The following is a 13,230-nucleotide window of genomic DNA, read 5'->3' as shown; positions in this document are numbered from 1 at the left end:
AGCTCAATCTAGAGCCATCCACAGGCAGCAGTCGCAACTGCGACATCATTTGTATTATAAAATTTGAATTGCTAACAAAGAATTAAGGGAGAATGGGATAGCTATTTCGAGTTTCTTAACTCTCTTCAGCCACACTTACCCTTGAGATTCGAGCCTGGGCTGTGTGCATGTTAGGCAGCTTTATTAACCTCTAGGCCACAGGCTCCTTCTCACTATATGTATACACATATACATGCATACACCAAAGTCACCCAACCAGCTTTTATGCCTAAGGCAAGACTAGAACTTTATAAAACAGTTTCCTGTTTTCTAGCCTAGTACCCATACGTTGTTTTTGTTTCTCTCTGTTCCTTTCTGTTTTACTATTATATTTACTATTATATTGGATAAAACCATTTCATTCACAATATAAATGAGAAAATGAAACCAGGAAAAAAAAAGCTTTATGGTTTATGGGTAATTTTAAGTACCATTAAAAATTATTAAAATATCAAATATGCTACATAGATTGAGAACAATCTTCACACTTCAACCACTGGGCACTGACTGTATATAATATACTAATGTGGTAAATGTATAACACAGTGAAATGTACAATTAATACAATAGTTGTCAACCTGTATTATGTCTACCTACTTACCCACCTATGAACCTATATAAAATCCTTTCTTTAAAAAAGTTATTATTAATGATCAGCTATCTTATAAAATGCAATATAAAACTGCTGCATCAAAACAAACAAAATCATTGCCTAGGGTCCTCTTTTTACTATGGCCAAAAATATTTTGGGGAGTCCAAAAAGTGAAATGAAGTAACATGAAACAAATTCAACATATTTGCTCTGTGAATTACTTCCAAGGTTCTTTTTAATTAAATTATTACTATATCTTTTAAATAGGGTAGCTCCAAATTCTAGTGTCATATCAGAAATACTTATCTTCAAATCACAACTTTATAAAAGGTAGCATTTTACACAATATTTATCTTAAAAAGTCCTTTCATTTGTCTTTTTTATAAACTGTAAAGCTCAAAATATGGTAACCTACATAATTTGTGCTGCTTTCCATGGATCTCTACCTTACTTGAATTTTTAAAATAAGAAAACTATAGAAACTTCTCTGAGAAGTCTAAAAGAATTGGGCATGATTGAATAGAAGAAAGAAAGAAAAGGTATCTGCCATTAACGTACCACTGATCAATAGTTTCTACTTAATAGTTTATTTGATAATTAATAAATTAATAATAACTCATAATACTGGTTTAAAATAGATTTTAGTATGTATATTATTTCAAAATAATATCAGAGGGAAACAAAATATACGAATACTTACAGTAGCATGTTCCTCTGAGTGGATTACCAAGATATCTATTTTCAGAGTCACAACTGCCAGGAAAAAAGACAAAACAAAGAGCTAAACATTGGATTATTATAAACAATATAGCATATTAAATATTTTAAATATAACATTCATACAGCCAATGAAATAAAAAACAAACATTAATTGAAAGTGTCTTCTGTGTATTGCTATGCTTTTATACCAATGAATTTAAGTTAGAATATGTAATTCCTTCATCAACATATTTTAATCCTCAGCATGTATAGAGGATATGGAATACAATGATCTTCTGTTGACATGTTTGGGTAATTTATGCTTGTTTGAAGTTAGTTTCCATTTGGTTTGTAGTTTTATTCTTAGCAAGCTAGAAAAAAACTAATGGAACTACATGGAACAAAATGTGTTGATCACTACTGTCTGTGTGCCTCTATCTTTATTATGTTCTATCTTTGTTAATTAAATTAATTATGTTTATTAAAAGACAGTAGAATGTTTTCAGATCTAATTACAGGAATAAGACAAGAACAGAGAATGGCTATGTGCAGCCAGAATAATGCTAATCAAATCAAATTAAACTCTGAAAGGTCACTTGTCATGTCTAACTGGGGTAGATAATCTGCCATCATTGGTCTTATTTCAATCTTTCTGTAAGGAATCAACTTAATTTATAAGAGAATGGGAAAGGGCTAACAGTGTCATTATTACTATGTAATCATTTCCAAATAAATAGCAGTTATATAATTATTTTTATTCTAAAATGATGACACTCTTGCACATAATAATTTAAAATAGTTAACACAGTGTTTCTTTCATAGAATTTTAGACTTTTGTTTGTTGTTTAGTAAAGGTTTTTTTTCCTTCTATGTTTCAAATAACTTCTTGATATATCTTGAAAGAAAACATAATGACTTCTCTCAATTGTTTGGCAGAATGGTATACATCCATAGGCCTATATTGGACAACAAACTTGAAAACTATTTTTGTTGCTTTCCTCAGTAACACCTTCAATTATAATTTAAATGTACTGCAATGATGTGTGAGAATAACTTTGGGATATAGGGCATCCAGTCATGGCCAAAGTAATGATCAGATAAAATACAGCTTAGCCTGCAGCAGAAATATGAGTGCGGCAAGAAGCTCAGAAGAGATCTTCCCTAGTTACTTAGGCTGTAAAGGGAGAGAGAAGTACTTATAATATTTTGTTAACATAATATTACAATATTATTAATTCATCTTTCCTGTCTGGTCTACCTAGTAAGACTGAAATCAATATTGCAAGGCTGAAAGTCTCCATCTTCTTTACAGCCCAAGAAACCTCCTTTAATCATCACTTTCTTACTCATTTCAATATACAAGTATTCTTACTTACGGCTGTGATAAATTAAATTCATTTGGAATATTCTCTGTTTTATCCATTTGTTACTCTGGCAATACATTTTTTGGCATACCAGTTTTAAATATGTTTTTGAATAATGGATTTATTTTGGCTTATTATTGAGGGTTGTATTCAGAAATATCTTCTGTAAGTGGAAAGCATACTGGGCCTTTTTCCAAGTTTCCATAAAAAAGAGAACTATTTTTGTTTGCACAGGATATTGCATAAGGATTTATATAATTTCTCCAGATGATATACATTATTTTCACAAAATCTCACACAATAATGTAACTGTATAACACTGACAGAAAATGCCACATCTTCCATGTGTACTTCTCAAAATTCATTCTATTTAATAATTCTTTAATAAATTCTTCAGAGGAATTATTCAGTGGAAATGTACTCCTATTAGACCATTATTAATAACAGAATATATTTTCCCCTTCCTTTCCCTCTATAGATGAAAAGAAGATGGAACCAGTTCTTTATTTGAATATTCCTGAACAAATTATGTAAAATGTGGTAATTGATTTGGGAGAGGGTGTGCATTGAAATACTCCTACTATTGCTGCCAAAACCAAATCTTTTCCTGGTCTGGAATGTTTATGTAAGTTTGAATAACACAACATAATATTATGAAAAATTATACCCATGTTGCGGAAAGTGCAACATGCAATATTTATTCTAAGTTCCATGTTCCACAACATGGATAAACTAGCTCTACAAATGATACTGTAACATGCATTTATTGCTTAACTTCAAAATGTCAAATGAAATTAGGATTTTTATTTATTGAATAAAATATCAAACTTACTGTTTTTGGTAAAGCTCCATCTCAGAAAAATGTTCTTCCTCAGAAACAGATATTTACTATTTGTAAACATCTTACCAGATAATCTTAACAAAGACAGTAAAGTTTGGCTTTCTAATTATTAAATTTGCTTAAAGTTACAACTCAACTCAATTTTCAGAGTTATCCAAGTTGAATTTTTTATTTGGGTCCTATTAGCTTTCCTCTGTGATTAGCTCTGGTCTTCTTTGGGTCATATTACAATTACTTATACTAATCTCTTGGATTACTGAACGATGTGTTGGATATTTTTGAGAAACTTTTCTATCCCAACCACCGAATACGCTCTTTTATACTTTCTTTTTTAAATAAAAAATTTTTATTTTCCAATTATCCAACATAATTATACAACAAAATTCACTTTACAAAATAAAATAAATTCATAATCATAACCATAACCATAGGTGCCGCTTGCTCATTTCCCCCAAGCTGCATCCACCCTCTCTAATACCTTCCCTACTTCCCTCCTCTTTCTCTCCTCCCCTCACTGCTCTCTTCCACTCCCCTTCTCCTCTTACCATCCTACTTCCTCCCTTCACCTTCCTCCCCTCTCATCCCTCTCAAATACAGGAATGCAGCGTAAGGGAAATGCCCAAGCAGCACCTCTCTCATAAATTACCATATCTATATTATCCTATTCTACCTATTTACCCACCCACTCACCCACCCACCCACCCTCAACCCCCCTCCCTCACTTCCCAGAGCAGAGTAGAGTTATTAATAAGAAAATCAACAATATAAAAAGAAAAAAGGAAAGAAAAAAAATCATACTTAACCCTTAATTCCCCTTAAATTACATCATCATAAACAAATCTCTTATACAACATTTACTATAAAATTTACACATAAAATAAATGAAATTTTATAGTCCCATACTTCTTCTGAATATAATCTATCCATCTTCTCCATACAATAATATATCTTTCTTGTGTATGATCCTTTAAATAAGCAGAAATTTTTGCTATTTCTGCAAAATTAGAAACTTTAAATATCCACTCTTCTAAAGTAGGCAACGAATCTTTCTTCCAATATGAACCTACTAATAACCTTGCTGCAGTTAATAAATTCAACATTAAAATAGTTTCTTTATCATCTAAATCCACAAAAATACCCAATAAGAATAATTGAGGAGTAAACTTTATCTGCCTTTTAAAAATCTTTTGAATGTTCCACCAAATCATAATCCAAAAAGTCTTTACCTTTTTACAATTCCACCAAACATGAAAATAAGTCGCATCCGTGTTACCACATCTCAAACATTTGGGTTGTAAATTAGAGTACATACAAGATATTTTTTTAGGATCTAGATGCCACCTATAAAACATTTTATAAAAAATTTCCCTCAAATTTTGAGCTTGTGTAAATTTAACATTTCTGATCCAAATTATCTCCCATAAATCCAATGGGATCGGTTCCTGGATATTCTGAGCCCATTTAACCATACAGTCTTTAACCAATTCTGTTTCTGAATCTAATTCTATTAAAGCATTATAAATTCTTTTCATATGAGCCTGATTCTGATCTTTAATCTGAATTACCAAATTTTCATCTTCTAATGCAGTGGTTCTCAACCTTTCGAATGCCGCGACCCCATAATACAGTTCCCCATGTTGTGGTGACCCCCCAACCACTTATACATCACCAGGTGCCAGGGGCGTGGCCAAAGAAAAGGGGGAAAAATGGCGGACAACCTTGTTTGGCGACCCCCGTGAAATGGTTGTTCGACCCCAAATGGGGTCCCGACCCACAGGTTGAGAACCACTGTTCTAATGTTATTCCCTCTTATCTACAATCCACCTATCCACTATTTGTAAGTATTGAAACCATGACTGTAAAATATTTTCTTGCCTTAATACATCTAAAGATTTTAAATGCCAGTCCAAACCTGACCAAATTAATAATTCTTTATACGAGATTTTGTCAAAGTTCATCCCCTTAGAAATTCCCTCAATTGCGTGTCCAGGAATCCCCCAGATAGGTATTTTATAATTTAACCTATAATAATACTTTTTCCAAACTCGAAGTAAGGCATTCCTCAAAATATGTGATTTAAAAGCCCGGTCAACTTTCTTGTTAAAAATTAAATATGCATGCCAACCATACATTAAGTCCCACCCTTCAAGAGAAAGAATATCCTTATTTGTTAAATTAAGCCAATCACTTATCCAAGTTAAGGTGGCTGCATCATAATATAATTTCAAATTAGGTGCTTTAAGTCCTCCTCTTTCTCAGGCATCTTGCAAAATCTTAAACTTAACCCTTGGTTTCTTCCCAGTCCAAATGAATTTATTGATACCCTTCTGCCATTCCTCCAAATTTACATCTTTTTTTTAAATACCGTATATGCCGGCGTATTAGGTGACCCGGCATATAAGACGACCCCCATCTTTGTCGCCGAGCCGCATTCCTAGAATGTCATCTTATACGCCGGAAACTACCAGCATTTCCAGCGTATAAGACGACTCGGCGTATAAGATGACCCCCGTCTTTGGCGCCGAGTTTAGCGCTTGCAGAAGTCGTCTTATACGCCAGCATATATGGTAGGTATCATCTGAAACAAGAAAAGAAACTTTGGTAGAACATTCATTTATACAGCTGAAATTCTCCCCAACAATGACAATTGCAATTTTTTCCAGTCATTGAAATCCTTTTGTACTTTTGCCCATAATAATTCATAATTATTCTTATACAATTTTCCATTTGAAGCTGTTAAATATACTCCCAAATATTTAACCTTTTTCACCATCTGAAAACCTGTAGATTTAACTAAACTTTCTTTATCGTTAATTGAGATATTCTTAGATAATATCGTAGTGATTATTAACTTTAAAACCAGAAACTTTCCCATACTGTGTTATAAGTTTTAATAGACAATCAACCGCTTGAGTCGGTTGTTCCAAAATTAAAACCAAATCATCCGGAAAAGCCCACAATTTATACTCATTTTTTTTATCTTTATACCCTTGAGTACCGTTGATTCTCGAATCTGAATCAACAAAATCTCTATTGTTAAAACAAATAACAATGGAGATAATGGATATCCTTGTCTTGTTCCCTTTTCAATATTAAAAGTCTCAGTCAGTCTCTTTCGTAATTGATAAGCCAACCACCTCCCAGGCTTATTCGCATTACAAAAAATATTATGTCCCATATAACGCAGATTGGTAGCTACCTGATCTGCCATCAACATATTAAATTGTTCCCTAAGCATTTTTATAGAAACTTTTAACTTATTATCGGTTGGATTAAGAACAAGAGCTTCTTCTTTTAATTTAATCTCTTCTTCTATTTCTCTACTTCTTTGTAACATTTTACCCCTAGAAACTTTATTTAAATGAATTGAAATTCCCCTCATGTACGCCTTACTGGCGTCCCAGACCATGGCATCGAAGTACCCTTATTCATATTTAAAGCAAAAAACTCCTTCAAATACTCTTTACATTTTTATACAAACTCTTCCGCTCTTTTGTACTTGACACTTAGAAATCATTGAAACTTCAACCCTTTCTGTTTTATGGTACACTCCTGGAAGGTGTACCTTGAATTTGGTGGGTAGTAATTTGTGATACAGATTAATGTGTCAGGCTGTCCCATTCATTAAATTAACATTTGTTGAATGAATTCATTAAATTAACATTTGTTGAATGAAAGGAACATTTAAAACTAAAACAAACACGGAGCTTCAATATCACAAATGTTTGGACTCCAAACTAAGTGATATGCATGAACTGAATCCTATCCATTAAAAAAGAATAAGAAAGAAAAGCAACTTTCCTTCCATCCTAACCTCCTGTATCTGCCAAGGGACAATTATCTTTAGAGTGGTTATTCTGGACTATCCTTTTCCATAGGATAAATCTTGGTGATTGAGAAATATACGACACATTGAGTGTATTAGGCAATTTTCTCTTATCCCTATTCCTTTTAGGATATGTATCCCTCAGGTTTGATTTCTGCTCCATTTCATCCAAAGACTGTTTAATAGCAGTTTTCCATGACTTAAGCAAGGATCTTTCAAATAATTTTCTACTTAATGATGCTAACAAATGGTCTAGCACATATTGCAATATATATGTAACATATATTTAAATATATTATATTAATATTTATATATAGCATAATTTATACTGTAAATTAGTAAAAGTTCAACTGTTAAAATGTTGGGCATTTTAAATATCAGAGAAAAGTGCCATACTGAATCAGATATGTGTTGAAGTTAGGTAAATGTAATATGTATTAAGAAAATACTTAATCCTGCTGATTTAAAACATGAAATTTTAGCAACATTTCCTATTTTCTTATATGCTTGTATATCCTTGAAATCAATTAAAAATATAACATCAAAATATATAAATATACAAATTTAATAATGATGGTGAAAAAAAACTTTAATTGTAAGAAGATCGGAGATGACACCCTAAAGAGGATACGTCCCTGTGACACGGCCCTTGCCCGTTTTACGGTCTACCAAAGATCCACAAGGAAGGTACCCCCCTTTGCCCCATTGTATCATTCAGGGGCACCCCCACCTCAGGACTAGCTAAATGGCTTAGTACCCGCATCAACCACCTCGTAGATGGCAGTAACACCATGGTCAGATCTGCAGAAGAATTTTTAACTAGAATTAAGACCCTTAGGGTGGAGGATGATGAGATGATGGTGTGGTTCGACGTCACCTCTCTCTTCACCTCCAGGATTTAGCCATCTCTGTCCTGAAAGAACGTTTGACATCTATGAGAGAAGATCATCACCAAGATTCCCTTCAGACAGAAGACCTCGTGAAATTGATAGAAATATGTCTCCAGACTTATTTCACATTCCAAGGTACCATCTATGAACAGATAAAAGGAACCCCGATGGGCTCCCCCATCTCCAGTATTATAGCTGAGGTAGTCCTTCAACAGCTTGAACATAAGGCTATGACTTTATACCAACCCAAATTTTGGGTTCGATACGTGGACGATACATTTGCTATTGTCAAAAGACAACATGTAACTACATTTATGGGAATATTAAATTCCATCTACTCTGACATAAGGTTTACTGTAGAGGAAGAAAGACACAATTCTCTTGCCTTCTTAGATGTTTCCATCCACCGTCAACCAGATGGATACCTACATACGAAGGTATTCCGTAAACCAACCCACACGGATAGAATCCTCCATTACCAGAGTAATCATCCTGTTTCACATAAAATCAGCTGCATTAAAACGTTATTTAAACGCGTTGACTCCCACTGCAGCACGGATGAATATAAGAAAGAAGAGAGGAGACACCTCTTCCGTACATGCATATATAACGGTTATCCATTAAAATTTATCAAACGACATTGTACAACTTTCCAGCGCCAGACCACCCAACGAAGAAGGGATTCCCCCCTACAAAAAACACGCATCTCCCTCCCATACATAAGTAACATCTCAGAGGCCACAGCCAGACTACTAGCACCCCATGGTATAGAAGTAGCTCACAAACCTAACCAAACCCTACGATCAAAAATTATGCGTCCAAAGGACCCCCTACCTACCATGGAGAAATCTGCTATTGTTTATAAGATCAACTGCAAAAACTGCGAAGGCAACTATGTGGGAGAAACAGCCAAACGTTTGAAAACTCGCCTCCACAAACACAAACTGGCCATAAAACGAGGCGAACCACACTCACAACTTTGGATGCATATGGCACAACAAGGCCATCAGTTTGACTTCAATAACACCCTTATCTTAGCCAGTGATGCCACGAAGGGAGGTCGGCTGCTAAAAGAAGCCTGGTTCTCGAATAACAACTCATTCAATCGTCACATTGACTTGCACCCAGCACAACAAGCGCTACGAAAATGGAACTCAAACCATCATCCTTTATATCACAAACCTTACAATCAACATCCACAACGTTCTAATCCAGGAGCTACACCTCCTCCCTACCAGAAACAATCTGATATAGACTACCCAGAAACCTCCCAACAACATCAAGGAGAAACCACACCCCCTTTAATTGGAGAAAACAACAATAATGACATTGGAGTGCTTAAGAAATTTGAGGATAGAACCACTAAATTTAGCACTACCCATAATAATAATAAAAGTGAATATCCCATACAGAGAGGGGAGAATAAACATGTGATGACGACCCGTTCGCTTGATAAAAGGGAAAGTAACATGAGCGGGGAATCTGCCCAAATACCAACAGACTTTTGCTCACAGAAATGGGGGGGATTTAACTTGAATATTGACCCACGAGGGAAGATGAGCATGGAGGACACCATGATGGAGGAGGATGATTCAAACATTGAAAAATACCACATCCAGTTGATGCTTGTACATGCGAGAGAAGATAAATACGGGAACACACAGCAGAGGAAAGATGTTAAATTGCAGGCGATGAAGCCCCGCCTCCATGGTAGGATACACAATGACATCGAACTAAATCCCCCCGCTGCAACGAGAACCAGTGCTGCCGAGAGAGGGCGGAACATAGCTCTAACAATACTCCCTGAGATCGATGGAGATGTGAACACAAGTGCTCGAGAGAACGACAGAAGAAATCTTTACTCCGATTCCCCCTCCCACCTATCAGCTGTTCAGCAGGGAATGCTGGCACAGTCTAGGAACCAAGCGCAGACGTCTATGGAACCCGTTTGAACCACCTTGTTAGAAACGGTCTCTCAGCCCTGAAGATGTTGGGGAGTTTTCCCAACGAAAGCTTGGCAACCTTTTAATATAGTAAAATACTTTAATTAAAATATTTTAACTTTAAACTCTCCTGGTGAACGCGCTTTATTCATTCCATTTATATACAAATTTGTATTTATAATATAAAGTATTATTTTATCATATTTGTTCAACACAGCTTAAATACAAGAGTTCAATTGCCTTCTAAGAAAATGACATCTAATATCCTTATGCAAACATTAACAATAAACAAGGTATCTGCCAATATTTTCAGACTACTATATTCTGTTTCTACTTTTATTTTTCAAGTATTTTTCCTTTCATGTTTAATATAAAAGAACATTCATACTTCAAGTAGATACAAAGTCCAAATTTTGAACTATTTAAGAAATACAGAGTCTGAAATATCAATTGTACCCTATAATTTCTATAATTAATAGAACAAACACAGAGAATGACATTTTAATTTTCTACTTTCATTTCAACACATTTCAGTTATTCAGGTAGAATGTGTTGTTTTTAGAAAAAAGAACATTGGTCTGAACTGAAAATCCAATAAACAATCAACTGGCTTTTCTTCCAATAAAAAAATAAAGGACAGGAGTATATACTATCTATAAAATAATTAGTACTTTTGTCCTATTGGTAACAAAATAAGGCATGTGAAAAAAAAACCTTTCTTCTTTTTCAAGGCTATGTTTCTGAAGCCCTTTTAGATCAAGACTATAGACTCTAATTCTACACTTAAGGAAGTTCATTTGATTTCTCTGGATTATCTAGTGGGATAGAAATCATGCAAATATATCTAACAAACAATTTATATGCATTTAGGCTATCAGCTACTTTAAAAGAAGGCCTCCTCATGTAATCTGCATTTGTGCTGCAATATACCTGTAGTCCTTTGACTAATTTTATTTCTGGGTATTTAAAAGTAGTTTGGCAACAAAAATCTGATGATAATATACTTTGAATTATTTCTAAATTTGTTTTTAAAAAGAATTTGTGGTAAGTTTATGCATTTTTATAAATGGTGATAAGAAGAAGGCATAAATGTTAATGCCAAAGATTCAGCAAATAAGGCTTTCCTTGTCATGGTCCTATGGAATATTATGGATGCAAAGAAACCTGATCTCTCATACTGATTCAGCTGAGATGTTATGGCCAAGTCAACTTCAGGAAACAAAAAATATGCTGTAATCTTGAATACTGTGCAGTCTTCATGAATGCCAAGTGTAATAAACCAAGTATAATATGAAGAATCAGAAAGTGGGTGGGGGAGCTCATTCTTAATGAGAAGCCTATGATTTAGCTATGACTGGTGAATTGCCCCAGAAAGTCATTTTTCTTTCTCCTTTTTCTTCAATGTGTGGTGAATCACTCTATTTAAATTTCTCAATTGAAGACATTAAAGAATAACAAGCTGAATGACATTTACAGATAGAACTTTAATTCCAGCAAATTGGTTTGCAAATCAGTGTCATGACCAGTGTTAAACCATAATATATGTTAAGTTCACATTTTGACAATTAATTTTACTAGATGAACACTTTTCCCCTTACTGCAAGAAAATCATAAACCTTATAGTCAGAATAAAATCAATAATACAGCTTCCTTCTCTGAATCTTACAATGTATTATTCTCCCTTGCTCTCATTCCAAACTTCGATACCAAAATAATTCTCCATGAAAATAACTACTTTCATTTAAAAGTAGTTCATTTTATATTGCATTTATTCCAGCACTGTAGTTTGTCCCCCAATGCTCAGGGATATATAAAATGGCCAATTTGAAGGATTCTAATGAAATGTAACAATGGAAAAGCAATAGTATAAGCAGAATTTTTTTGAATTTTATGTACAAAAATTATTGTGAAAATTACATTTGGACTGTAACAAAAAAGTGTACCCTAATATCACTACACAACTATTTCCATTAACGAGAAGAAGTTGCCGTTAAAAAAAATGGTCTTACATCTTGAAAAAAAATAAGTAACGGATTAAAAAAATAACAAACCTAATATCTATTGGCAAGCTCTGCAAAAAAAAAAAAAAAAATAGAGAAAGCATTTTATCATTAATAGCAAGTCTTTGGGCCCAAAAGTCAAATTAGTATTTGCACTTAATGGAACACTGATTGGCTTGAAAAAGATCTTTGAAGAATGCCGTGGTAAACAGTTTGATTTGCCAAGAAAACTTGTGCCCATATAGCTACAGCTGCAGTTAAGGTCAATTCAGGGACAATTTTACTTTTTTAAATAAAGCTTAAACTTTTAAGCCTGCCACATTAATGAACATCTAAAGATCAATTTGGACAAACAATTTTCTTTCCTCCTTTGAAAATATTATGTAACTACAAGAAAAGCTATTTTTCCCTACATTGGAAACAATTTCTTCATGTTTAAAATTTAATATAACTTGTTTCAGTTATACAGTAAATTAGCATACAAATAGATTTCTTTCTCACCTTTTTTCTCACTATTTCCAAAAGGGGGAAAATGCATATCAGGAGTTGGATAGCAGGGGGAAAGGTTTGGCTGAAAAAGATGCAGGTAATTATAACCTACAAATAAAAACTTCCAATTACCTTCCCATGTTCTCCCAGAAGAACATAATATGAAATATGAAAGCCTTACCATTTGATCTCATGATGATAGCACCAGTTTACTGTGCTGTCTATGACATTACAAACTTTTCTGATAATTACAAACTACTGATAATTAGCTATGTGAGTGCCACCCTGCTACAGTTAATCTTGATGCACTAAAATAACAAATGAAGTTATTTGCAAGATCAGACAACACTGTCTTTACCCAACACTAATCCATTCAGTAGCCAAATACTATATTACAGTCATGTTCACAGAACATCAGAAATAGAAGTCATCAATGTGAGAAGAAAATTTCTCCCAAGTTCTATCACCATATGTATGTCACCATATACATGATTTTTTTTTCTGACAAGGTTCAGATATTATGTTATCAACCACAACATTACAATAG

At 33.8% G+C, this 13,230-nt stretch overlaps 1 protein-coding gene across 2 annotated transcripts in view; it reads right to left on the bottom strand.

Moving 5' to 3' along the window:
* The window catches only part of ATRNL1 (attractin like 1), a 523,512-nt gene that overhangs the window by 361,081 nt on the left and 149,201 nt on the right, over window positions 1–13,230 (bottom strand). For both annotated transcript variants that reach the window (XM_039352768.1, XM_039352766.1), the window contains one exon: window positions 1,332–1,384. In XM_039352768.1, coding sequence (XP_039208702.1) covers window positions 1,332–1,384 — 53 coding nt within the window. The remainder of the gene's footprint in view (window positions 1–1,331; window positions 1,385–13,230) is intronic.

Source organism: Crotalus tigris, unplaced genomic scaffold, assembly GCF_016545835.1.
Source record: "Crotalus tigris isolate CLP2741 ecotype Arizona unplaced genomic scaffold, ASM1654583v1 scf7180000018468.2839379, whole genome shotgun sequence".
Lineage (NCBI taxonomy): Eukaryota > Metazoa > Chordata > Lepidosauria > Squamata > Viperidae > Crotalus > Crotalus tigris.
The sequence above is the reverse complement of the archived record's forward strand: the minus strand, read 5'-3'. Positions and strand labels throughout refer to the sequence as shown.